General features: G+C 47.4%; 5 protein-coding genes across 5 annotated transcripts; all 5 read right to left on the bottom strand.

Moving 5' to 3' along the window:
- Positions 1–81: 81 nt before the first annotated feature.
- On the bottom strand, positions 82–2,287 carry LOC120659511 (disease resistance protein TAO1-like; the record flags this gene model as incomplete). Its single annotated transcript, XM_039937681.1, has 2 exons — positions 82–676; positions 1,663–2,287. Coding segments are annotated over 2 exons (675 nt in total), but the record flags the coding sequence as incomplete, so codon positions are not given.
- LOC120659510 lies at positions 82–3,305 on the bottom strand. Its single transcript, XM_039937680.1, has 2 exons — positions 594–3,305; positions 82–502 (listed from the first exon to the last, which is right to left on the bottom strand). Exon 1 carries the CDS (start codon positions 3,265–3,267, stop codon positions 2,413–2,415), a length of 855 nt encoding a protein of 284 aa, XP_039793614.1. The 5' UTR covers positions 3,268–3,305; the 3' UTR covers positions 82–502; positions 594–2,412.
- On the bottom strand, positions 3,259–12,389 carry LOC120659507 (putative disease resistance protein RGA4). Its single transcript, XM_039937677.1, has 2 exons — positions 11,861–12,389; positions 3,259–4,250 (listed from the first exon to the last, which is right to left on the bottom strand). The coding sequence occupies exons 1-2, from the start codon at positions 12,231–12,233 to the stop codon at positions 3,292–3,294; spliced, it is 1,332 nt and encodes a 443-aa protein (XP_039793611.1). The 5' UTR covers positions 12,234–12,389; the 3' UTR covers positions 3,259–3,291.
- LOC120659508 (putative disease resistance protein RGA4) lies at positions 9,530–11,854 on the bottom strand. The gene has a single exon (XM_039937678.1). The coding sequence runs from the start codon at positions 10,821–10,823 to the stop codon at positions 9,564–9,566; it is 1,260 nt and encodes a 419-aa protein (XP_039793612.1). The 5' UTR covers positions 10,824–11,854; the 3' UTR covers positions 9,530–9,563.
- An 888-nt stretch (positions 12,390–13,277) lies between the features above and the next one.
- LOC120659509 (60S ribosomal protein L4-1-like) lies at positions 13,278–15,622 on the bottom strand. The gene is made up of 2 exons (XM_039937679.1): positions 14,467–15,622; positions 13,278–13,662 (listed from the first exon to the last, which is right to left on the bottom strand). Exons 1-2 carry the CDS (start codon positions 15,565–15,567, stop codon positions 13,549–13,551), a joined length of 1,215 nt encoding a protein of 404 aa, XP_039793613.1. The 5' UTR covers positions 15,568–15,622; the 3' UTR covers positions 13,278–13,548.
- Between the last annotated feature and the right edge of the window lie 11,956 nt (positions 15,623–27,578).

The following is a 27,578-nucleotide window of genomic DNA, read 5'->3' as shown; positions in this document are numbered from 1 at the left end:
CACCCTGCACGCTATTCAGTATTCAGTTCATATCAAGGAGCATGTCGAGCAACAACAGGAGTATATGTTGGACACTTGGACTGTAGATAAATTCTATGGTAAGTATCCTCTGCTGTCATGTAGAAAAACACATCAAGCGCTAAGCTCTGTTTCGCTGGTGCTGGAGCAGAACAAACTCAAACACATCATAGTTCAAAAGAAAAAAAAAGGATAAAAAGCTGGAGCATGGAGCTCCAAATGCTACAAGTTCTTCAGCTTGCAGTCTGGGACTTGTCTTCTGCTCAAATTCAAGAACATCGGCTTGAAGAAGGATAAATATAGGACTAGAGCATGGAGCTCTATATGCTAGATTCTTCAGCTTTCGATCTGGGATTTGTTTTCTTCTTAAAATCTTGGACTTCGCTTGAGTTCACTGGAGATTATCTTCAGAAAGTGCATGTTATAGACATTCTACCATGGTTACAACATATAATCCATCATTTGCAGGTCTGGTAATACGATCCTACAAGGAAGTCACACATCATCGGGGAGTTAGCATATATTAGGAGCTAGAATCTTTGAAAGCAATCATCAAGAGCACTGATATTACAAACTTTGGTCAGAACTTTCATCAGGTCCTCAATCTGCTATTTCAAGCACACCAGGCTCCTCATTGCACATTTCCAGGTCTTTGGTTCTGGTAGATCAAACCATGATCATAGATGATATTATAATTTATTATACATGCAAATGAACACAAAATCCGAAAGTATACATATAGGAGAATACAAATATGATACTCCTTCTCTCTCAAATTATTAGTCATTGGTGTATAAATTTTATTATGCATGTCGACATAATATATGTCTAGATGCATAATTTAGGACGGAGAGAGTATCTAATAGCCCTAAAAGTTATAAAGGAAATTATTGTTTATGTAAAAATGGAAAAGGCAAGTAAAGAAAACTACACATACTCAAACTATATGCACAGAAGAGTGAATTTGCAGAGTAACGTTAGGACAAATGCCACTTTAATTGGTTCTCTGAACGTAAGCTGATCAAATCAGACGCTAAAAGGGAAATTAATCACAAAGTACTGTAGCACTATAATATAGTATCAGTTCAAAGGACCGTGGAAAATGTTAATTCACCAAGGCACTTGGATAAAAACTAATACCATTTGGCTGCATTAATTCTGTGATGGCATGCTTAATTTAATGTATGACTAGAGGAAGATGATTGATTTTACAATATCCGAATTAGCAATTACAACAATGGTAAAAAAATTTAAACCGCAAAATCATCTTATATTTAAATTCCTTTGTAGGGACAACGAGAAAAAGAGACATATAAGGATGACTATAGTAAAGTGCAGGAGTGGTGCCTAAACTTACGTGTTTAGATATGCTGAATGAATGTGCAATATCCAAAAGTTAATTAACGGATTTAGGTGACACAAGTCCATATAAATATAGGTTTAGTGGTGCAGATAATGTACGTATCACCAATGGATATCTAGAGGTTCTAAACACGACTCTCCTAAAAAAATTTATCACTAAACCATATCATCACATCTTGCAATAACAAACAGAATGTTTAACTGGAGAGTTCTGTTTAGGCAAAACCAATTGAGCTCCTGATCATTTTGTTAAAAAAAAGAAACAAGGAAACTGGAGATTACCTTTGTAACCAGCATCTAGAATTTTCAACTCGAGGCCATCCAAACGGCTCTGTAGGCTCCGCGGGAGAAACTTTATACCATCACAACGTCGAATAAAAAGATGTCTAAGAGATGAGTATGCTTGAGGCCCATCCGGTAAGGATACCAGGCTTTGGCAACGAAAAAGGTCGAGCTCTTCCAGCGACCGGAGCTCTCCTAAGCAAGATTCCAGTGATTCCAACCGACTGCATGAGCTAATACTAATTTTTTGGACGGCACCTAGCTGTCCTGACAGGGATTGAAGATTGCCGCAGTTCTTAATGTCCAAGGTCTTGATAGACGGAGGAAGATTGGCAAACTCTGACAAACCATCACACGACCGTATTTCTAGAGATTCTAGGCATGGAAGGAAGCAATGGTTGGCTGCTGATGACAGGTTCAGTACAGCTGTAGATGCCGTGGCCTCACTACTGCTGGACCCTGGAATTAATGATGACGTGTCCTGCTGTGCAACACCTTCTCCACTCACCAACCTCGTATCCTCCTGCAGACTGAATATGATGGACTTGATATTATCGCACTCCTCAATACTTAATTCCTTGACAGATGCCGGCAGGTTGGGGACCTCTACCAAAGATGCGCAATTATATATTCAAAGCAACTCCAGACGTGGCCGGAGCCCACCTCGTGCTTGAGCAGATTGCTCGCCAGAAGCTTGTGTCCGTCCTGTCAGTTTGCTGCATCTGCAAATTGATAACATCCTCAAGGATACTAGGACCTGGAACACGTTTTCTGGCCAGTAGCAAGAGCATCACATTCCAAAATTGACAAATCTACTAGATGTGCAAAACATGTCCACAACGCTAGTGCATTCAAGTGGGATGAGAACAAAAGGTTGCACCTAGATAAGCTCATCCTTGCCAGGGTTCGTTCATGATTCCATTTCTGCTTGGCATGCAGCAATGTTGTTTCCGTGTCATTGGGTGACACGTCCAGTCTCAGACTGGACAGTGAAGGAATGTATTTGCTAGCTGCCTGCAGGGATATTTGTTGACCACTTCCACTGATGGCTAATACATTTGGCTTCGATGCTTCAGGTAGATCAGTCAACTTCGGGCACTCAACAATTTCCAAGTCCTCCAGCAGAGGAAATGTTACCTCTTCCCCCGGAGTTTCTTCGACTGCCCCCCACCTCTCAAGGGCCGACAAACCAGATAAGCGTAGTTTCCTCAGTGCTGGAAATGCAGAGCGGCGGCACACAATTTCAGCTCCGCCAAATGATTGTTTAACCAATAATGACCCTTTTGGCAGTGCACTGAGACTTGCACAATTAGAGATGTACAATTCCTTGAGCCGAGGAAATGTTACCCCTTCTCCTAGAGTTCCTTCGACTGCCTCCCATCTGTTAAACATATTCAAATCAATTAACGTCATGTTTCTCAATGCTGGAAATGCGGAGCGGCACTTAGTGTCAACTCCGCCAGACGATTCCGTAGTCACTGATGCTGCTTTTGGTAATGCTATCAATTTTCCACACATGCGGATCACCAGCTCCTCAACCTCGGGAAATATAAGCCCTTCTCCTTGTATCACAGCTGCATCCAACCATGCCACAAGTTTATGCATCCGAATCAAGGTAAGCACCTTCAGTTATTGAAATGTGACAGGTGTAGTAGCGCTACTGCACAAACAATGTAAGCTCTCCAATTCTACCAGGTGAAGAATTTCCAGAACTGGTAATTGCCAGAGTGCAGGAAGCTTCTCGAGCTTTTTGCAACCTGATAACTTAAGCTCCATCATGCCATTCAAAATATTAATCCACGTTGGCAAAGTACTTCTCCCACAAGAATATATCCTCAGGACCTTCAGCCCATCATGAGGTTTGAGACCTTCCACCACCTCTTCATGATTATTATTCAGTGCCTCCTGGTCACTATCAGTCCATACTAACTCCAGTTCAGTCAGTTTTTTCTTATTTGCAAGACTTGCAGCTTGTGCAACATTTGCTCCTGTCACATTTTCGAGCTGTCTTAGCTCTAGTTTACCGCCAAGGTCCAAATTCTGCAGCTCTCCCACATTACTGCAATCGGAGTCAGTACCTACAACAAAGCATGTAAGTGTCTGCAGGGAAGTGAGGTGTCCGAGCTCTGCGGGCATGCTTTTCAACTTTGGACATTTGTGACTATAGAGGTGACGGAGGGAAGTCAAATACTTCAGTTCCTTTGGAAGTCGCTGAAGATCACCACAATCAAAAAGGTCTAGTGTTTGCAGATGATATAGGATGCTAATGTCTTCAGGAAGTGCTCTAATATCACTTTCTGAGAGATCAAGATACCTTAGGTGATGAAGATATTTTGGCCTTAGGAATGAGCCTCGGTTGATCTTTAAAGCTCTGATAGAGTTGTATTTTGATAATATCTTCATATCTTGAAATACATGTCCATCACATATCAATGTTTGGAAAACTGGAGATCCTTTCTCTAGGGAAGCATTCAGAAGAATTTCCGGTTGATCCACTGATAAATACAAATGACGAGCTAAATGAAGAGCATCCTCAATTTCGCTCGGCTGTGTAGCTATTACAGCACAATCTGTTCCCATAGCAGACTCTGCAACATCATGCATGAGGTCGTGAATCTTACAAGTAATTCTAGAACAATAATGGTGCTTACTCCAAAATACATGTTTGTCAAATGGGACACTCTTCAAATCTTGAAAAAATGACCTCGACTTCAGCTCATTGAAATTTTTTTCTCCAATGGTTTCAAGACACACTCCTGGTTGCTCTGGGATAAAACCATTGGCCATCCATAGATGGATTAGACTTCGCACATCAATATCATAATCCTTGGGAAACATAGCACAGAAAGCAAAACATTGCCGCATATATGATGGCAAGCAATTGTAACTCAGTTTAAGTACTGGTAAAATTCCATTTTGTTGCCCAGAACCCACACAAATCATGGTAAAGGCCGGAGGTCAGCTTGACCTGATTGAATTGGAAATGGAATTCACGGTTACAAAGGGGGGTTGGCTGTGCTTGATATAGGCAGCAGCTCAACCACTAAAGTGATAAAGCAAAAGTAGCCAAGGCCCTTCAACTTGGAAGCCAAGGCAAGTCTAAAACATAATTAAGATACAAACACTAGGCTTATATGCCATCAATCTCCTCCTAAGCCTAGTGCTGAGTGATCTGCTCCAGCCCAATCCTCTTCCTCATCTCCAGGAATCTACTCTTCCCTAGTGACTTGGTGAGAATGTCGGCCAGCTGATCAGTAGTGGGAATGTGATCAGCCTTGATGCTCCCATCCTCCAGGCAATCCCTGATGAAGTGATACTTGATCCTGATGTGCTTGCTCCTGCCATGGAAGACGGGGTTCTTGGCCAGCGCAAGGGCAGACTTGCTGTCCACCTTGAGCTCCACCACATCCACCTTGCTGCCCAGCAGCTCCCCGAGCAGCCTGGACAGCCACAATGCTTGAGTTGCTGTAGAAGCGGCGGCGATGTACTCTGTCTCGCAGCTCGAAAGCGCCACCACCTTCTGCTTGATGGATTGCCAGCAGACCAAGCAACCGCCGAGGAAGAACATGGACCCGCTGGTGCTCTTGCTGGTGTCGACGTCGCCGGCGAGGTCGCTGTCGCAGTAGCCGACGAAGCTCGCCGCGCCGGGGATGCGCTTGTAGACCAGACCGTAGTCCAGCACCAGCCACGTAGCGGAGGATGCGCTTGACCGCCTGCAAGTGCTCCGTCGTAGGCCGCTCCATGAACCGGCTCACGTACCCGACCGCGAACGCCAGGTCCGGCCGGGTGTGCACCAGGAACCGGAGGCTCCCCACCAGTCGCCAGTAGTGTGTGACGTCGACCTCCTCCGCCTCGCTCTCGCAACTGAGCTTGAGCTTCTCCTCCATGGGCGTGTGGACGGAGTTGCAGCCCACCATGTCGCCGAGCTCGAGGATCCTCTTGGTGTAGTGCGCCTGGGACAGAGTGATGCCGCCGGCGCGCTGGCGCACCTCGATGCCGAGGTAGAAGCTCAGGAGCCCGAGATCGCTCATGTCGAATCTCTGCTTCATGGCCGCCTTGAACTCCTCCACCTCCGCATCGGCGCCGGCGATGACGAGGTCGTCGACGTAGACCCCAACCGGCAGGATAGAGCGCCTACTGCCCCCGCCGGTACATCGCCGCCTCGTGCGCGCTCTGCTGGAAGCCCATCTCCTTGAGCGTCGCATCCAGCTTCGCGTTCCAGGCCCGCGGCGCCTGCCTGAGCCCGTACAATGCCTTGCGCAGGCGGTACACCTTGCCTTCTTCTCCGGAAACGGCAAAGCCCGGCGGCTGCCGCACGTACACCACCTCCTTGAGGTCGCCGTTGAGGAAGGCGGACTTCACGTCCATGTGGTGCACGCGCCACCCTTCCTGAGCCGCTAGGGCGAGGAGGACGCGGACGGATTCCATCCTCACCACCGGCGCGAACGCGTCCTTGTAGTCGATCCCCTCCTGCTAGACAAAGCCGCGCGCCACCAGCCGCGACTTGTGCTTGATCACCGCCCCCTTCTCGTCCTTCTTCAGCTTGAAGACCCATTTTAGGGTGATTGGGCGGTGTCCAGCCGGCGGATCCACGAGCTCCCAGGTCCGGTTCTTCTCCACAGACTCGAGCTCGATCTTCATCGCCTTGCGCCTCCGCGTGCGTGGTCGGCTCGCCAGCATGCGTCAGATGCAGCTGCGCGCACACCCGAGGCTCCACCTCGGGCACAGACTCCTCGCCGAGGATGTTGTCCATCGTGCGGTAGCGGAGGGATTCGCCGCCGTAGAACGCGTCCAGCCGCTCCTCGTCGTCCTCCAGGGGAGTGGCCAGCTCCGCCGGATCAGACTCTGCTGCCGCGGGAGTCTCCAAAGCAGGGGAATTTGCCGGAGCAGAGGAAGGCGAGGCGCGCGATGTCGAAGCAGAGGAAGGCGGAGTCGACGCAGCCGCCGGCAGTGCAGCGTCACCGAGGTCCCTCGGAGCCGGCGAGCTTGACTCAGTAGTCGTGGCAGCCAGCGATGGTGAAGGCGCGTCCCGACCTCCTGGCCCTCCTGCGGCGGTGAGCTCGAAATCGATGCAGAGCTCCTCCGCCATGGACGCAGCGTGCTCTGCGCTGCTGTTCCAGTCCCAGCCGCGCGTCTCGTCGAAGACGACGTCGCGGGACACGAGCACACGCCGGGCCACCGGATCGTAGACCCAATATGCCTTGGCACCATCCGCGTACCCGAGGAACACCCCTGGCCGGCTGCGATCGTCGAGCTTGCGCACCTAGTTCAGCTCCTTGGCGAAGCAGAGGCAGCCGAAGACGCGCAGGTGTGCCATCGCCGGTGCTCGCCCGTACCAAGCCTCGTAGGGCGCCTTGCCCTGCAGGCTCTTGGTCGGCGACCTGTTCAGCAGGTGCACCGCGGTGACCACCGCCTCGCCCCAGAACTTGGCCGGCATGCCCCGCTGCTTGAGCAACGCCCGCACCATGCCCACCACGGTCTGATTCCTCCGCTCCACTACGCCATTCTGCTGAGGCGAGTAGGGAGCAGAGTAATGACGCGTGATGCCCTCGTCGGCGCAGTAGTCGGCGAACTCCCCGGCGGTGAACTCCCGGCCGTTGTCGGTGCGGAGCACGTTCAGCTTACGCCCGCACACCTTCTCGGCCTCCGCCTGCATGCGCTTGATGGCGTCCGCTGTGGCCGACTTGGTGGTCAGCAGCGACACCCACATGAAGCACGTGGCGTCGTCCACCAGGAGCAGGAAGAAGCGCCAGCCGCCAGGCGTCGCCAGCGACACCGGCCCGCACAAGTCGCCGTGCACGAGCTCGAGCTGCTTCTGCACGCAGTACTTGGCTTGGGCGGGGAAGGGGGCGCGCCTCTGCTTGGTGACGACGCAGGTGTCGTAGAGATGGCCGTCATGCTTGATCACCGGCATCCCGCGCACCATGTTCTCCTTGCACAGCTTGTGCAGCGCGTCGAAGTGCAGATGACCGTAGCGCTCGTGCCACAGCCAGGCCTGCTCGTCCTTGCGCGTGGCAAGACAGAGCATGTTGCCACCCTGCTGCGCCGAGGTGGTTGGGGCTGCGCCGGACCTTGATCATCAGGCGTCCGCGCTCATCCCACATCCTCAAGACCCCGTCTTTGATCCTCACCTCCGATCCTCCCTCATCCAGCCGGCCAACGCTCAGAATGGAGTTCCTAAGCGCGGGGATGTAGAAGACGTCGTGCAGCTCCCACTTCTCGCCGTTCTTGCCTTCGAACGCGATGGAGCCGACGCCCTCGATGTCCACCCTCGACGTGTCGCCGAACCGCACCGACCCGCGCATGTCGCCGTCGATATTGGCGAAGAGCTCGCGGCGTCCGGTCATGTGGTGGCTCGCTCCGCTGTCGAGGTACCACCCGTCGATCGCTTCCTCGTCGGCGGTGGCGTTGAGGATCGCCTGGGCACGCAGCTCGTCAAGCTGGAGGACGTGGCCGTGCGCAGCAGCCTGGTGCGCGCCCAGCTCGACGACGCCGTGCGCCAGGAACAGCCCGACGTCCACGTCTACCTCCGCGACGTGAGCCGCGCCGCGGTTCCGGCGAGGTTGGGGGCAGTCTCTTGCCCAGTGCCTGGCACGGTTGCAGTTGTGGCAGGTGTCGTCACGGTTCGTCCTGCGATCGCCGCCGGCATCACCTCCTTTCTCCCCGCGTCCGCCGCCAGAGTCACCAGCACCGGCCTCGCGCTCTCCCTTGGGTTTGTTCTTCCTGCCACCACGGGATCGGCGACGCCGCTCCTGGCCATCCTTGGCCGTGCTGGCGTTGTCCCCCCGCTTGCCGCCGGCGCGCCGCTGCTCGGAGTACAGCAGCTTGCCCTGCTCCTCCGACGCGCGATCCTGATCCTCCACCACCTTGAATCGCCTGGCGACGTCGTCGATGGAGAGGTCCTGGAGGTCGAGGAGGGTCTCGATCGAGAAGACCAATTGCTCGTACCTCTTAGGCATGCACCGGAGATACTTCTCCACGGCGCGCCCCTCGTCGAGATCGGTCTCGCCGTTGCACACCATCTGCTCCATCAGGTTGGTGAGGCGGACGGCAAAGTCTTCAACTTGCTCGTCGGGGCGAAAGGTGAGACCTTCCCACTCGCCGCGGAGGCGCTGGAGCGCGGCGCGTCGCACGCGGTCGCTCCCAACGCGCCTGGCCTCGATCGCCTCCCAGGCGAGCTTGGCGGAGGGCTTGGTGGCGATGGTGGCGCCGATCTCCGGTGGGACCGCAGCGCAGAGGGCCTCCAGCGAGCGGCGATCTTGCTCGTAGTCGGCGCCGTCGTACTTGATGGCGTCCCAGAGGAAGCGCGCCTGGAGCTTCACCTTCATGAGGAGGCTCCACTCGTAGTTGTTGGAGCGCGTGAGCATCGGCCATCCGGTCCCGATCTCACAGTAGACCTGCACGACTAGAGAACGCCCGCGACGCCGTGGTGGAGACGGCGATGCGCGGCGGCGGTGATCCTTCGGCGTGATGGAGCCCTCCGCGTCCTCAACGCCATCGTGCTCCTCCTGCTCCTCCTCGCGCAGCGCTGCAGCGGCTTCCGCCGCAGCCTTGGCCGCGGCCGCAGCATCCTTGGCCGCCTAAGCCGCAGCTGCCTCAGCGGCCTCAAGGCGCTCCCGGCGTGCCTGTGCGGCGGCAGCATCGCGTCTGGAGCTGGAGGTGGACATGGCGGCAACGCTGGAGGGAGAGGCACTAAAACCCTAGGCTCTTGATGCCAATTGTTGCCCAGAACCCACACAAATCATGGTAAAGGCCGGAGGTCAGCTTGACCTGATTGAATTGGAAATGGAATTCACGGTTACAAAGGGGGGTTGGCTGTGCTTGATATAGGCAGCAGCTCAACCACTAAAGTGATAAAGCAAAAGTAGCCAAGGCCCTTCAACTTGGAAGCCAAGGCAAGTCTAAAACATAATTAAGATACAAACACTAGGCTTATATGCCATCACATTTTCCTCATTACAAATCATGCTTCTATTTAGTACAGCATCCCATTCTTTCTTGCTAGTCTTGGTACGCAGTACAGAGCCCAAAGCTGTGGCAGCCAAAGGAGAGCCGCAACATCTCTTCACAAGTTCACCAACCATGTCAACTAGTTCACGAGGCCTTTGCTCTACTTGTCTCAAACTGAATGCTTTTGTTTCAATAATTTCCTTTATGTAGATTTCATCCAAGCTATTGAGATTGTGAGCTTCTGTTGTACCCGTTAGCTGAGCAACTTTGTCATCACGGGTTGTTGTCAGCAGTGAGCTGCCTTTGCGACCATGTTGAAGGTAGGACTTCAGCCTTTCCCAATTGTGCTCATCACGGCTCCAGACATCATCCAATACGAGGAGGAACCTCTTCCCACTCACTGCATTTTGAAGCTTCTCTAGTGCTGAACTTCCATCTGGTTTGCAACCATTCTCTTTCACTATTCTATCAGCCAAGGAATCCACATCAAAGTTATCAGAGACACACACCCAAAGCCGCAACTCGAAATGCTTCTGGATTTCAGAATCATTGTAAATGAGCTGTGCTAAGGTGGTCTTGCCCAACCCTCCCATACCAACAATTGGATGGACCGTGAGATTCTCATTACCCACTTGAGCAAGCAATATACGAACAACCTTCTTCTTCTCATTAGCTCTCGATCTGCTGACAATGTTTGTTGGGTCAATGATATCAGAATTATTCTGCCTCAAGTAATTTGTGGGCTCTGGCGGCCCTGGTTTGAACTTGAACCTAAATGCATTCATCTCTGCGATGAGGACATCAATTTCTTGCAAGATCATATGGAGCTTGTTTGCCATCTTGTAACGGAAAACAATACGGTCGTGAGAAGGGAAGAGCTTTATTACATCCATGCCGAGTGCCTTGTACTGCACCTCCTTGGCTTTGCAGCGCAGCGCCTCGTACTTGAACTCGTCGAGGACATCATTCGCTTGGTAGGCAACCTTCCGGACCTCCTCCAACCAAACTTTCGCCCCTTCTCTCTTGGCTGCTGCTTGCTCCTCGGCGTCGGTGATGACATCCAGGATTGCTGGCAGCTTGCGCTTGAGAAGCTTGTGCTGCTCCTCCATGCCCTCCATCACCTTGTACTGGTCCAGGAGGTAGCTGGAGGCCTTGTCCTTCACCATGGACACCAGCGGCCCGACCACCATGGTGGCCAGTACCTCAGCCATGGCTACGCCTGGAGCTCAAAAACACACGCACAAGACACAGGGAAACACGGTTGTGTGGGTGGAGAGGAGAACCTAGACAATGGGTTTGAGAAGCTGCTTTTGTGGAAATGGAAGACTCAGAGCACTGTCGTCGTTCGTCAAGATGCGTCCGATTTGAATATCTTGATTTGCATCTCATCAACCAACAAGGAGCCAATCTTAGGAAAATTGCGAAACCATGTGAAAGCATGTGCACTTTGTAGAAGTTTTAGACCATCCATCAGCAAATCGAGGGCGTACCCAATGTTGTAGGCTTCCCGCACTGCGCGGGGTCTGGGGAAGGGTTGTTTTAAGCGCCAAGCCTTTCCCGCACAAATGTACAGAGGCTGGGGCTTGAACCCGGGACCTTCCGGTTACAGACGGTAGGCTCTACCGCTGCACCAGGCCCGCCCTTCATCCATCAGCAAATCGAGGCCGGGAGAAAAAAGAATACTACTTCGAAATGCATCTCTAGGCCAGTAGTTTGTCAAACGCAACACTTGGGTCTCATGTTTTGCTTAATAATGACAACTCGAAATACTTTTGCAGGATCAAGGTACAGAAAGATTCTCGAACCGAACAAATGGTCAACTCTCTATGATCTGTTATATACGGACAACTGGAATAGCTTGGTCGAATAGTTCTATGCACTAGTTAAGTGCCCGTGCACATGCACTGCTCAATTAAACCTAGAGAAAACATTTTGTTTGGTTTCACGACAGCTTACAAACTATATAATACGATTTCCTTCTTGCGGTGCCTAATCATGATCCACGAACAATAGGCAATCAAATCATTCATTGTATTCTCTTGGCAACAATTTGATCAACTTTTGTGCAAGTAACAACTTGGACTACTTAATGCTAAAATCTGAAAACAACCGAATCGTAATCGAGGAGCCAAATGGTTGCATAAACTACGGCAATATAGGACCACGTCCGTTCAGATTCGTTCGATTTGTTTATCTCGATTTGCATCTCTACAACCGAGGAGAAGCCAATCAAAGTCAAATGTCGAACCATGTGAGAGGTGGTGGAGCCTGGAGATCGTTGACGGCGAGGAGGAGGTGGCGCGGCGCCCTGCCCGGTTCGTCTCGACGCCGCGGAGGTGGAGCCGAGGAGGCCGAGAGCGGCGGCGCGGCCCTGGGTGTTCGCGCCCTCGCGGCCGGCAACTCCGCCATCTCCCGCAACAGGCCGGCCGCGGCTCGCCCCCGCCGCCGTCCGTAGATCCGGATGGTGGCGGGAGGCGGCGGTGATGGATGGAAGCTTCCCTCACCACAGCAGAGGGAGAGGGAGGAGAGGCGGTGATGCCACGGTGGCATTTCGCTCTCCCACGTTGGCTGCCAACCAAGCAGCCATAGAAGTCAACCAATCTAAACTGTGGAGAGGGCATTTCACTCGCTACTCCGGTCAACCAATCCAAACAAGAGCTTCGCGCAATCAATCAATCACACCCTGCCTCGCTGATGAATTTGCAAGGCCATATCCACATGGATGGCTGATGAATTTGCAACAAGAGAGCAGCCATCGCGTGATGGAAGTTGGCGAAGCTCATACTGACGATGAGACTGTTCGGTAGTGTTCGGCTATAGAATAAATAGTATTATATGAGAGAAAATAAGTCGAGACAAGTTGAAACAAACCGAGAACCGATCAGTCGAACAGCCTCGATGCTTGCAGAACCAACAGTCCAACAACACTGAAGGTGATGCAAGTACAATCATCTGTCTACTCCCAATGGAGAGTACATCTTTATTAACGTAAATAATATTAACCAAATGGTATCACAGGCAACATGTTTAAAAAACAGAACATGTTTAAAAAACAGAGAACACATGCCGGCCTCGCTTAACCAGAGAGCTTAGCAGCGAGGGGGTTTATTGTTTGGTTTCTGGAATTTTAGAAGGAGCCGGCTAGCAAAACACAGGCGGCGAACGGGCATCACCAACTTGAGAAACAGATGAACACTGGTGGACAACGTGGTGTGTGGGCAGCGATGATGCGCGAGCAACAATGGCCAGAGGGACCAGGCGACATTTGGCCCAACAAAGCTTGATCAACTCATTTTAGTACCAAACAAAACGTGTCACAAGATGCAGAGACGCCAGATGTTGGCAGCAACAACTAGTAAATACAGCCACGGCGAGGGAAGAATCAACAAAAGCACAACAAAAACGAGCGGCATCAATCATACAAACGGATCATCAAAACTCGACAATACAGATGAATATTGCAGATTTTCACCACTTACGACGAAACATCCGCATGACAACAGTAAAAGCCTCCAAAACAAAAACTAACCCAAATAGAATTCACAAACCAATCGCGATACCATGGCACAAATAGAGTCCAATTTCATGCCACGCAAGGGATACACAAAGCAATCTGTATGAGCAAAATTTCACAACCATACCATTCATAGCACGGGATTAGGACACTGCACAACAGCACTTGCACACTTGCGAAAGTGAACCCAATCAGAGAACACCATCAAGTGCACAAATCACAAGCATACTTTAGGTAACTGGTTTGAAGCTGCTCATACTCTATGTTCTCATGGCAACGCATTAACAAAATGGACATGACTTGTCTCAAAATCCCACAGGTCCGTAAATTCTTATGATGATGCAGGATAAAACAGAACGATAAACCCTCTAGATAAGTTCAGCAACACTACTACTCAAAACTGATAACTAGATAATACACGCTCACTGCGTCACGCCGAGCCACTTTGAGAAGTTCTCAAACTCGGTGTAGTCACTGTCTGAGACCATGGTCTTGTACCATGCCTTTCCAGCAGCCTTGACCTTGGCAGCCTCCTCCTACAAAGGATCAAAAGATAATGTTCAGTACATGCTTGTTAACAAAAGGGTGTGCTGCAGAACAAAATAATCAGCATCTTGTATATTAAACCAACAGTAACTCAGAAATAGATTAGTTTTGTGGTGTTGCTGATCAAAATGAAGGCAAACAATGTAGACATTGAACTATGCTGCTAAGCAGATGGTAAGAAGATATTTGGTTGTTCCAGTAGACATGCATGTATTCTGTAACCAAAATGCTTAAACCATTAAACTTCGCATCCTAGCTAGGTAGAGTCCAAAGTAACCACTATGAACAAGAGTAATCAAACTATCACAATCAACATAAATAATCTGATCCATGAATAACCAGGGATGTGGTATTATATATGTCAACATTACCCAAGCTTCCAGTATCAATTGTTTCTAAGATATACTCGCATCCGAAGAAATTGAACTGAATATGGACAAATGAGCCACCCTTGCAGATTACCCATGCATGATGGTCAACACAGAATGACAAATAACAGAATCTTCAGTCGCACAACTAACAGATCAATGCACATCACTAAACCATAACAAGAATCACTAAAGGAGAAACATGTGAAATACTCTTGTTCACACAGAACTCCAGCACTAACACATCACTAAGCAATCAATTAAATTTCCTAATGTTAGGATACATCAAACAAATCAAACCATTGATACAAGGCGCAGCAAATGTACTCAAACACTAACAGTTATAAACAGTACTACAGAAAGGTATGGTCAGTTAATGTTGACATCAGAAATGAAAGGGGGGGGGGGGGGGGGGAATGGTCATACCGGGCTAAGCTTGGCCCTCTTGGAGTCAAGCTTCTCCTTCCTGGCCTTGACGCGGGCAGCCTCAGCGAGGGTGGCCATCTTTCGGGCAGTGCCGAGGTAGGGGTTGAGCTTGAGCACAGCAGACATGTTCTTGAGCGGGTTCTTCCTCTTCTCCCTGCGCTTCACCTCCTTGTTGAGTGGCTTCACCACAGACTGGACCTCGTCAGAGTTGATGATCCTGCCCAGGTCTGCGTTGGTCATCTTAGGCCTCGGCAGCACGAAGCCCTTCTTCTTCTGCGACGGGGCCTCGAAGGTTCCATATACCTCCTCAAGCTTCTTGAACGCGCTCTCGGTCCAGATCACAAAGCGCCCGAGGTGGCCACCGGGGGCGAGGTCGAGCAGGTTGAGGCGCTCGACGTTGGCGACATCCACACCAGGGAGGTTGCGGAAGGCCTTGACGATCTTAGAGCCCTGGGTGTCATAGACGATGAGCGGGCCCTTGCGGTTGATGTAGCGGCGGTTGCGCATCTTACCCTTGCCGGGGCGGATGCCGACCGACTCCTTGGCCTTCTCGGCGTCGGCGTAGGCGCCGACCTGCTTGAGGATCTTGATGCCCTGGGAGGTCTTCTCGATGGACTCGGCGGAGTCGGAGATGACCAGGGGCAGCTCGGGGACGGCCTCGATGCGGTGGCCGCGCGCCTGGACGAGGGCCGGGACGGCGGTGGCGGCGAGCGCCGAGGCGACGGAGACGCGGCGCAGGTTGACGTTGACGCGGCGGTGCCACTTGCGCCAGGGCTTGGTGGGCGCGAACATGCGGCCGCCGCGGCACATGTTGCCGAAGGCTCCCTGGCCGGCACGGTGGGTGCCGCCGCCGGGGACGCGGGGGATACGCGACACGGCGCGCCCCGTGCCCCAGGACTCCGCCGACGTCTGGTGGCCGGCGCGGCGGGAGACGGCGTAGGGCTGGCGCTTGTTGCAGGACAGCAGCTTGTGGGTGAACCTGACGACGTCGGGGCGGATCGGCGCGCTGAGGACCGCCGGGAAGGGGATGCCCGCGGCGTCGACGGCCATGTCGCCCTCCAGGGCCTTCACGGAAACGAGGGGGCGGTTGAAGGCGACCATGGCGGCGGCGGCGGCGGCGTCTAGGGTTTGGGGGGCGGCGCGGCGGGGGTGCGAATGGAGGCGGGGCGCGAGGGGAAGAGACTATATAGTGGAGGTGGCTAGGGTTTGTCTCCGGGGTTACTGGGGAGTGATCCCGGCCGTTGATTTGGGGCGAGCGGTGGGATGTGATGGGGGAATGAGTGCGCTGGGCCTGGAGATCTCTATCTCTATGGGCCGGCTGATGCTGTTGGTGCTCGGTTTTTAGGAGGCCGAGGGAGGCCCAGTATGTAAATATGCTGCAGTTTCACTGATTAAATATAACGTGTAGTCTCTTTTTTTTTAATGAAAAGACTGTTTTAGTTTTACTACCCATTTGACACCTATACATAATTTTGGATCAAATTAATCTTCCGGAATTTTTGGATTGGTCAACACTAACCCCTAATTAGATTGTGTCCTCTTTCTATTTATACACATGCAAATTGAGTTTGAAGTTCAAGTTTTGTGGAGTGGCGTATGACATGATAACACTTGCGTTGAAGTACATCAAAACACATAATCACAAAAGTATATGTTTGTGACATATGAAAACCATGTTTATCACCCCAAAAAATTTTGAACCCTTTTTTTAATGGAAAGATTTGAACTTGACTTACTAGGAGTAGATTGGACCAATTTAAATGGTTTTTGGAGCAAATCAGAAGAAATGTTGTTCAGGGAGGCTAAAAATAGGACAAAATGGGTTTATTGAGATAGCAAAATGACCTTCTCTCTCTCTCTCTCCAAAGCGGTTCTCTTTTAGCAAAAATATGTCATGTTTTCCCTTTGGGAGTATGTTGTTCCACCAGGCCAATATTTGCAGTCCCATTTTTTCAAAAGAAAAAATTGCAATATTAGGACTGTAAACATTGACCACTTATAATTTTGCCACTCCCAGTGAATGACACTGTGGGACCATATGTGTTTATGAAATGTTGATCCAATGTCAAAACTGCAAAGGCCAATATTTGCAGTTCCATTTTTACAAATTTCTAGCGCACAGGCGCACAATACTCCTACTAGTTGAACAAACCCGCCACCTTCAAGGTGACTAGGAGGGATATCTAACTTATGCAGAATGAAGATGCAGGTAGGGTTGTGGTGATTAGGAGGGATATCTAACTTTTGCAGAATAAAGATGAAGCGAGGCTAGGCAATATGTTCACAGTCGCAACATGCTAAGAGAGATGCTCAGAAAACGAGGGACAACTACGCTGAAGCCTTCCTGCAGCAACACCATATACGCCTACACCCTCTCATGAGGTCAGGAGCAACCGACCGTTCCATGCACTCGCCTTAGCGACATCTTTGATCCATGTGATCTGCTCCTGCTACCTTCCAAGCCTAGAACAACATAAAGCACTGCCAGTACTACTGCTAGTAGAACGAGGATGTCATTTTCTACCGAAGTCCAAACACATAGCAAGATTGATCTCTCAAAAGACAATGCCTTGAGAGGCAAGGACTAACAACAGGCACACTTTTGTTCTTTTTTTTTGTTCCCTCTAGCTATATATTCTTTACCTTCCAAAACATTTGTGTATATATCACCATTGAGGAAGGTAATAAATGAGTTCATAACTCAACTATAAAAGAAATGGTAAAGTGTGACTTATATTAGAAACCCAACAGGAGTGTTGATCATATGACGACGTATGGAAGTGTAGAATCTCCTTTTGGAAGGATGGCGAATAGTAGAACACTCGGTCAAACAATGCCCTGATCAAATGGGCTGGGTCATGCTTTGGTTCCATTATAGCCTGTGTTAGGAGGCAATACATGAAAAATAACATGATGTCATGAAGATGTCATTGGTCAAAATAAGAAGCGAGAAAATACCACAATTTTTGTAAATTTTTCAGGAGTGTACTATGTTTTTTTTCTTCTCTTGAGAGCAAGCAAATATGATGTGTTTTCCCTATCCAAAATAGCTCATCTCATCGGAATCAGTGATGGTTATCGCTAGCACCTCACAAATAACTATACATCATATTTGATCCCTAAAAAAAGCTAGGCAACTGGTACTAATTGAAGCCTTATGCCTCTGGCGGGAGAACTCAGTGTCGCCAACTGCTCCTTCGACCATGGTTGAGCAACTCACAGTTCAACAGGATTACCTTCGATCGCGCATGGATCCACGTTACCTTCCTCCGTTGCCTCCCAAGCCTAAAGTTGTGTACTTGAGTTTGGATGCATGGCACATCCAGAACTCCCAGTTGGGTAAGTTATACTGCCATCGTTGAGGCTTGATGTTGGATTGTTTATTGTGCTGTAACTCGCCCAGCATGTGGTGGCGTTTATTTGCCACACATACAAAGAACATCTGAGACCATGAGCGTGGCTAGCTAAGGGAACAAACTGAACGTGGCCTAAACCTACATATACAGTTACTACAACAACATCACACAAGATGCAATGCCCCACCATGATCTTTCAAAACTAATGCGGGCACCATCAGCAGCAGGGCACTGGCACTGGGGAAGTAGGAACCCTTTTTGTTCTTTTCATGCACCTTCGACCTTCTTCACCTCCCAAGTCATTTGTATACTATATCATGTGGAGGAGGATAGGAACCAAAATGAGTCAATAACTCATATATGTACAAGAGTAGGTGAAGGTAACTCGAGTTAAAAGCCTCAGACGTACGGTGTGTTGTTGCATTGAGAAGTAGGTTCAACGACGTGAGGCGGACTCGGCCATCCTAAAATAATATCGTGTGGTATTTCCTCTAGTTTTAAATGTATTAATATGCTTTTAACTCATTAGATTATCATAAAAATGGACCTGGCTAACGTACGGTCGGCCGTAAGTTAGGCCCGCTGTATGGCCGCTCTTTTTAGGGAAAGTTACTAATCATAGTTTCCTCTTTTGGCAATCTTCCCACTTCAAAAAAATATTGTGGCTAACATGTATTACTAGATTGAGAAATGAGAACACAACATGAGTATTACTAGATTCATAGTAAAAATATTTCCCTAACATGTACTCCCTCTGTCCCTTATCAAACGTCATTTTTGATTTTCGTGTCACAAGTTTGACTAGATTTATAGAAAACACGTGCAACATTTGTATCTCCAAATAAATTTGTTAAAAATAGATTTAAAGATCTATCTAATGATATCAATATGTATCATAAATGTTAATATTATTTTATATAAAATTAATCAAAGTCATTTTTCGAGAAGCGAGAATGACAGATATTTAGGGACGGGGGAGTAAGCATTTTCATTTTATATTTTTAAGGTACTGCTAGTCAAATTCTGATCTTCTTCAAGATCTTGTTGATCCTAATAGACTTATCATATTTTTTAAAGGGAGTACGTAACACACTACCAGAAAAGCCCCGGCTCCTTGGCGGATATTTACAATGGGATCTTCAAGCTTGACTGTGTACACTGGATAGGGTCTCGAGTAGGACCACTTGTTGTGCGAGCTCTCTTGGGCAATTTAGAACAACAGATTTTCAACAAGCATCACGTTAGCAATCGCTTGGATCCATGTGATCTGCTCCTGTTGCCTCCCAAGCCTAAACCACCTAGCTAGCATGATCTCTCAAGAACAATGCCTTATGGAACACAACTTGGAACTAGCTCCCTTTTTTTGTTTCTTTTATATATATTCGTCGCATTCCACGACATCTATATATGTAGCACCCTTGAGAGCAATAATTCCCCCCAAAATGAGTTCTTTTAGAGGCCCAAAAATGAGTTTATAACTCATAGAAAAGTAGGTAAAGTGAGATTTATTAAGAACTCCACTTGATGTCAGGATGATTTTGGACCAATGCTCTGTCAGCCAATAATGCCTCAGTCATATGGGCTGAGTCATGCTTTGGTTCTCTTATAGTCCATTATTAGGAGGCAAAAGGGAGGCCCAGTAAGTAAATTTACATGTGTAATTGGTAGGAAGAAGAAGCGAGAAAATAATTCAGAAAAAGGAATACATATGTTGTGCTTTTCTATCGAACGCACCCATTCTATTAAACTCATACAGTACAGCTGAATGATTGTCCACTCGGCAAATAATTACAACGCAACAGAAAATGATTAAGAACATGTGTAAAAAAAGAATGGTGAGCCTTCTTGCTCTACGAGCACAGTGGTTAGCTAAAACATATGCTCCCAACAAAAAAAAGACAATAACTTTTTACTAACACTCTCTTTTTTGGAAACGTACAACTTTTACCGACGCTAAAATTGGGCAGGTTGGTACAATGAAAATTAGTATATTTCTTAGGTATGATTGGTCAAATTGTGATCTTGTTAATCAGGACCTTATTCATGTCCTAGCTCGTTGGCACATATTCGGAATGGGATCTTCATCGCATAAACTCCATATGTTCGACCCACGAGCCAGCAGGATTATAAACTTTGCACGCAACAAGAAGCCACTGCTCTGAATGTCTGAGAGAATCACTTCGTCAAGGATCTACTTGAGCACATGATGAAGCCGGTAAGGCAGCTCCAGATGCAGATGGTTCAAGCAGGCCAGCTTGACCTACCTAAAGTGTAGGGACGAGCGCACTGGGTAGGACCTCAAGTAGGTGGAATTATGTTGTTTCTCTCTTAGGCCATTTATAGAACTACGAATTTACAAGGACAATCATGTTAGCGATCGCTTGGATCCATGTGACATGCTCCTGTTGCCTTCCATGCCTAAACCACCTAGCAGCATGATCTCTCAAGAATAGTGCCTTGTGGGGCACAACAACTGGAACTCTCTGGTCTATTTCTTTTATATACTCATCATATTCCATATATATACTACCCTCTACCCGTAAGAATAATAATAGCCAAAAAGTGAGTTTATAACACCTACAAAAGAGTAGGTAATAAAGTGAGACTTATTAGGAACTCCACTTGATGGTAGGATGATCTTGGAAGAGCAGGAGAGATATATGATGGGGAATGAGTGGGCTGTGCCTAGCCGGCTCATGCGGGTTGCCATAGTCCTTTAATTTTATTTAGTAGGCCAAGGGAATTGTTGTAGGCTTTTCTTTTTTTTAGAAAAAAAATCAGATTTACTACCTTGAGCAATTCACTTTGTCCATTGACACCTAAACATGACTTCAGCTCACTTAGTTCTTCCAAAATATTTTAATTGGGTCCGATGTGGCCTCTAATAATATTTGTCTTCTGTTTGTTTAAACACGTGTGGAAGTTAATTTTCAAGATCCAAAACTTAGCATGATCTCTCAAAAGGCAACGCCTTGAGAGGCAAGGACTAACAACGGGCACATTTTTGTTCTTTTTTGGTTCCCTATTCTTTACCTTCCAAGACATTTGTGTATATACCCCCTTTGAGATGATAACAAATTAAATGAGTCAATAGCTCAAATACAGAAGAGCTGGAAAAGTGTGACTTGTATTAGAAACCCAACAGGATGTTGATCATGACGAATTGTTGGAGTAGTTGGACTTATATTAGCAACCCCACAAGAGTTCTTCTTATTGTTGTAGAATGTCCTTTCGAAGAAAGAAGGATGGCGAATAGTAGTGCTTTGCTTCTGTTATAGCCTGCGTTAGGAGGCAATACATGAAAAAGAACATGATGTCATGTCATTGGTCAAAACAAGAAGCGAGAAAATATCATAGTTTTTTGTAAATTTTTCAGGAGTGTATTTTGTTTTTTCTCTTGAGAGCAAACAAATATGATGTGTTTTCCCTATCCGAAATAGCTCATCTCATCGGACTCAGTGATGGTTATGGCTAGCATCATATTTAATCACTCTAGAGCTAGACAACTGGTATTTATATATTGAAGCCGTCTGCCTCTGGCGGGAGGACTCACTGTCGCCACTTTCTCAATCGACCATGAGTCCATGATTGAGCAACTCAAAGTTCAAAAGGATTACATTTGATCGCGCATGGCAACTCAACGTTACCTTCCTCCGTTGCCTCCCAAGCCAAAAGTTGTGTTTGGATGGCATGGCACATCCAGAACTCACAGTTGGGTAAGTTTGGCATGCTGCTCTCGCTGAGGCTTGGAAGAGATGAGAGCCCTTTTGTTCTTTTCATGCACCTTCGGCCTTCTCTTCACCTCCCAAGTCATTTATATACCGTCTCATGTGGAGGATAGGAACCAATATAAAATGAGTCAACTCATATATGTACAAGAGTAGGTGAAGGTAACTCGAGTTAAAATTTAAAAGACGACGTAGGTGTTGTTGCATTGAGAAGTAGGGCAGCACATCACAAATAACTATGCATGATATTTGTGTTGACGCAGATTTCGGTCAACACACGAGAGCACTCGAGCATGCGTGTCGCAAACAGACCGAAGAGCAGCTAGGCCGCGCAGACCGGTAAGACCGCTAGAACAGACTGGTCGTACCGGTTCTCTAGGGTTTCGCCGGAATCGGTCATCTCGAGGGATAACTATCACACTTACGTGGTGAAAGACGGTGAGGTTTACAAGCAAACCAGCAAAGGATAACCAACATGCTTACGTGACGAAGAACGACTAGTTTACAAGCAAACTAGCAAAGGCCGTCGAAACTCTCGCCCGGGAGGGACCCCGTTTATGAGGACATGACCAATACGCATATGACCAAGGCCCAAGCGAAGATAGAGTTCAAAGCCCAATCCACATTGAAGTCCGATTTATTCGCGAGTCTGGTTCCGACTGCAGGAGCAGGCCTCACGAAAACGCACGCCCAGGCCACATACGGGCTCCGTTTTGGGCGTTCTATATATCGTTGGAAAGATAAGGAGATAAGCTTTCCAACCCAACTGATCCCATATCAAAATACGCTCGGAGTCAATGGGAATAGTCGAAACAACATGACGACAAGAATCTGCCTGGATGCAGCGACGCCAGTTTTTGGGCCCGAAGGCCTTGTACTCCCTAGGGTTGCTCGGCCACCCCCTTGGCCGCCCCCCTAGCCTCTCTCTTCTATATACATAGCAGCCGCCATTAGGTTACTTGGGTTTTGCTTAGATTATTCTGTCGAGAACAGTTTCGCCGCCGTGTCGGTTTGTGAGACCCCAACTTGAGATTAATCTTTCATCTGCAGAGTCACTTCAATTGAGCTGCGTTCTTTCGAGTTCTTGCTTGTGTTCTTCGTTGCGCTTGCAGGGATTAGCCTTCTTGGCGAGGTCAACCGGGTTGTGACACGGTTGATAACCAGAGGAGTTGTGGTGCTAAGATTGCTGGATTCGGGTCTTAGGATCTGTAGCCGGATCGGTGTGTCTCGCTCCGCCTACAACGAGAGTTATCCAGAACCTGACGGAAGATCGGGAACCCACATCCCCATTATTTGGTATTCAGAGACTCAGGTTTACTGTCAGGTTTCACATCTATCTTTAGTTTCATCAATTTCGCCATTGTCCCACAGTCCACCAAAAAGCCCTAGAGAATTTTGTGTTCGTGCTGTTTTCCCATCCCATTAGCCCTTTTAAGCCATTGCATATTTTGATATCGGAGTCCGCATCATTGAGTTTGTGTCCATAGTCGTGGTCTTGTTGCTGGTTTAGATCGAGTTCTTAGATTGGTTTGAGTTTTGCATCGTGTCACCGTGTCCTTTTCCATTCCGTCATCACGTCCGGTTCGGACTTGTCTCTGTCCAGTTCGGTATTTTGTTGATATCTCTCGCATACGAACTCGTATTTTTGTGTTCTAGTACTTTCTGGAAAGCTTGTGAAATTATCTACAACTTTATCAATTGTGAGAATTCCATAAAACGTAGTTATCTGCGCCTAATCTGTATTGGAAGTCAATCTGTTGGTGACCCAGAAATTTCTGAGTAGTCTGTATTTCGGGGTCAATATCTTCTACTTCCTTTATCCAAAAGAGACTTTCCATAAATTGCAAAGAAAGAGAAAAGGAGGATCTACAACTTTCGTGTTGTAAGTTTTCGTGTTTGAGGTCTCTAAATTTGTCAAACAGCCTGTATAAGTTTGTGTAGCAAATCTGTAATTTACAGACAACAATTTTGTGATAGTGTGGAGTTGTCTCTTGCTCTTGTGGCACTTTTGAATAGAAAAAAAAGAAAGAAAAAGGCAAGTGCATAAAAAAGAGCCGCACAAAAAAAAGAAAAAAAAATAGAATTGCTTGCATCCTTTTGTGTCCTTTGTGCTTGGTATATGTCGCTTGCTTGCTTGAACTAGTTCTAGGAACACGTTTAGGCCAGCAACATTGATAAGTACTTTGGATATTTATTCAATTTTTGCTATCTGATTTTCAATTGTGCTAATCCTTCTAATAAATAAAGCCCCCCGAAGCTCCACATATTACTTCAGATCAGTACACCCAGAGGATCTTGCAATCTTGGTACCACTTCCTCACAGGTATCACGAACCAGCCACCAGCTGTACCATCCTCTGCTTTGCATTGGTAAGAACACTTGTAAGAGCTTGGTAAGACGTGCAAGATTGTGTTTCCACCATCCACATCCACATCCACATATAGTAGTTGATAGGGATAACCTTTTGTGTTTTCTCTTGTCTACTTACTAACAATGTCAGGAAACACTGAGATTGCTCAACGAGTGTTGAGTTCTCAAATGGAGAAAGGGGAGCAAAATCAATTCAACAATTTGTTCCAGACTTTCTTTGCCGTGATGGAACGACGTTGCCGAGTCATCATTGATGGTGAGACTTGCAACAACCTTGCAAGTTTAGAGCTGGTCGAGAAGCTTGGTCTGACCACAAAGCCACATCCACATCCATACTACATGCAATGGGTAAATTCTTACGATAAGATTAAGGTAACTGAATTTGCACATATTGAATTTAGCATTGGTTTTTACAAGAGTAGTGCTGATTTTGATATAGTACCCATGCAAGCATGTCATTTATTGCTAGGAACGTCATGGATTAATATAAATAATGTGGTACATAAAAAGGTTGTAAATAGATATTCTTTCAACTACAATGGTAGAAAAATTACACTTAAATCTATGACCACAACTGAAATTTTAGAAGCCGATCTTAAAAGAGCAGAGAGAAGAAAGAATGAGCCTTTTAGAAAAGAATGGATTATTTCAGATGTTACAGTGCCTTCCTCTAAATCTGATTTTGTACAAATTAAAGATATCGCTTTGTCTTCTATTGGACCTAATATTTTGCAGCATGTATCTAAAACAGAAGACAAAGTGATAGAGAATGAACAGGTAATTGTCTCAGGTAAGAGCTCTCTTGATGTGCTGAAATTGTCCACCACTCATGCTATAATAGAGCAACATTTAGTGGATACCAAATCTGAATTGACTTTGTCACATGATAAATATTCTACTGATTTTTGTGATAAAGAAGAGTTGTGTGATAGTTCTATGTTTATCCCTGTGCCACAACTTGTGAAGGAAACTGATCCTTTTGTTTTGGAACCAAAGACTTATGCTAAAAATAAACATTTGATTCCAATTGCTACAGAAAAGGATGAAAGGAAATTGTTTTCTTCTTTAAATACTTTGGGTTATATAGAGTTTGATACTTTGTGTGCACTTAGTAGTTTGGAGGAGAAATTTAAATGTGTTGGATTGCCATGGTTATCTCGATGTACATATCACTTTATTGGCAATTATAATTGTAAAGGAGAGTACATGGTGCATCGTGTTTATATGTGTTCAAATCTGAAATCTCCTTTTGCTGTGCAACAATTTGATGAAAAAGAGGGCTATTTTAAGACTAATCCTATCACGCAGAGTTCCTCTTCTTCTTCTTTGTTTGTTTTGTCACAACAGGTTCAATTTCAAGAAAGGGAGCAACGCAGGATCATGTCAAGAATGGGAACAACTACTTCCGCAAGCATCAGCGACTTTGAGTCGAGGACGACTCAAAACCAAGAAGGGGAGAATGATGAGGACATGACCAATACGCATATGACCAAGGCCCAAGCGAAGATAGAGTTCAAAGCCCAATCCACATTGAACTCCGATTTATTCGCGAGTCCGGTTCGGACTGCAGGAGCAGGCCTCACGAAAACGGACGCCCAGGCCACATATGGGCTCCGTTTTGGACGTTCTATATATCGTTGGAAAGCTAAGGAGATAAGCTTTCCAACCCAACTGATCCCATATCAAAATATGCTCGAAGTCGATGGGAATCATCAAAACAATATGACGACAAGAATCTGCCTGGATGCAGCGACGCCAGTTTTTGGGCCCGAAGGCCTTGTACTCCCTAGGGTTGCTCGGCCACCCCCTTGGCCGCCCCCCTAGCCTCTCTCTTCTATATACATAGCAGCCGCCATTAGGTTACTTGGGTTTTGCTTAGATTATTCTGTCGAGAATAGTTTCGCCGCCGTGTCGGTTTGTGAGACCCCAACTTAAGATTAATCTTTCATCTGCAGAGTCACTTCAATTGAGCTGCGTTCTTTCGAGTTCTTGCTTGTGTTCTTCTTTGCGCTTGCAGGGATTAGCCTTCTTGGCGAGGTCAACCGGGTTGTGACACGGTTGATAACCAGAGGAGTTGTGGTGCTAAGATTGCTGGATTCGGGTCTTAGGATCTGTAGCCGGATCGGTGTGTCTCGCTCCGCCTACAACGAGAGTTATCCAGAACCTGACGGAAGATCGGGAACCCATGTCCCCATTACCCGTCGGGGTGTGAACGTCGCCGGACGTGCCCTAGGTTGACCAGCAAGTCTTAGGATGCCATCTCTGGTCGTGGAGATCAATAGACGAATAGCATGTCGAGGTTGGAAGAGAATTAGGATTTGAAAGGTAAAGAGTAGTAGATTGATTCGATTGGATGTGTCTCAATCGGCCGTAACCCTTTATATTTATAGGGTGGGGTGGTCTGTACCCATTAGGAGTCGAAACCCTTATAAATCTCGTGTCAAAATACAACTCCTAACTCTAATTGGGCGTTTTGGACTGGTCTGACCGGTCTCCGAACCGGTCTGACCGCCCCTGGACCGGTCTGACCGATCAGACCGGGGTGCAGGTCTTCTGGGAGGCATAACTTTCTCATCCGGAGTCCAAATTGGACGTTCTATATATGCATTTCGATTGTCTCGACGAGATCTACGTAGTGGTGAAGTCCAATTTACAATATGACAAACTTGTCTTGTCCGGTCTGACTGGTTTCCACGACAGGTCTGACCGGTCTGCCCAAGTTGTCCAGCAAACCTGTTGTGTGCCAATTTTGGGTGTCAACAATTTGATCACTCTAAAAAGCTAGGAAACTGGTACTTTTTTTTTGAAGCAAACTGCAGGTACTTATTGAAGCCGTCCGCCTCTGGCGGGAGGACTCACTGTCCCCACCTGCTCATTCGACCATGATTGAGCAACTCACAGTTCAACAGGATTACCTTCGATCGCGCATGGATCCACGTTACCTTCCTCCGTTGCCTCCCAAGCCTAAAGTAATGTTTGGATGCATGGCACATCCAAAACTCACAGTTGGGTACATATGTTTTGCATGCTACGCCCTCGCTGAGGCTGATGTTGGATTGTTTGCTGCAACTCGCCAAGCATGTGGTGGGTGAATCGTTTATTTGCCACACATACACAGAACACCTGAGATCATGAGCGTGGCTAGCTAAGGGCACCACAAGATGCAATGCCACAACATGATCTTTCAAAACCAATGCATCATCGGCGGCAAGACACTGGCACTAGGAAGTGGGAGAGCCCTTTTGTTCTTTTCAGGGACCTTTCGGCCTTCTCTTCACCTCCCAAGTCATTTATATACCATCTCATGTGGAGGATAGGAACCGATAAAATGAGTCAATAACTCATTTTTGTACAAGAGTAGGTGAAGGTAACTCGAGTTAAAAGCCTTAGACGACGTAAGTGTTGTTGCATTGTTCAACGACTTGAGGCAGACTCTGATGACATCCTAAATAATATAGTGTGGTATTTCCTCCATGTTTAAATGTAATATTATGCTTTTAACTCAAAAGCTTATCATAAAAAATACCATAAAACACATAATTTAACTTTTTTTTAAAAAAACATAGCAAATAATGTTTATCACCCCAGAAAATTTGATTATTTTACATGGAAATTTGAACTTAAAACCTAAATTGCATGTAGAGGAAAAGTATTATAA

This window comes from Panicum virgatum, chromosome 2N (genome assembly GCF_016808335.1).
Source record: "Panicum virgatum strain AP13 chromosome 2N, P.virgatum_v5, whole genome shotgun sequence".
Classification (NCBI taxonomy): domain Eukaryota; kingdom Viridiplantae; phylum Streptophyta; class Magnoliopsida; order Poales; family Poaceae; genus Panicum; species Panicum virgatum.
This window is presented reverse-complemented; position numbering and strand designations above follow the sequence as displayed.

Coding starts and splice junctions, on each gene's coding strand:
- LOC120659510 (XM_039937680.1), bottom strand. CDS start 3,267: ATGCATAAACTTGTGGCATGGTTGGATGCAGCTGTGATACAAGGAGAA.
- LOC120659508 (XM_039937678.1), bottom strand. CDS start 10,823: ATGGCTGAGGTACTGGCCACCATGGTGGTCGGGCCGCTGGTGTCCATG.
- LOC120659509 (XM_039937679.1), bottom strand. CDS start 15,567: ATGGTCGCCTTCAACCGCCCCCTCGTTTCCGTGAAGGCCCTGGAGGGC. Junction 13,663..14,466: donor AGAGGGCCAAGCTTAGCCCG/GTATGACCATTC, acceptor GATCCTTTGTAG/GAGGAGGCTGCCAAGGTCAA.
- LOC120659507 (XM_039937677.1), bottom strand. CDS start 12,233: ATGCCCTCTCCACAGTTTAGATTGGTTGACTTCTATGGCTGCTTGGTT. Junction 4,251..11,860: donor GCTCCACCACCTCTCACATG/GTTCGACATTTG, acceptor ATGATGTTGCAG/AGTCTGCTATGGGAACAGAT.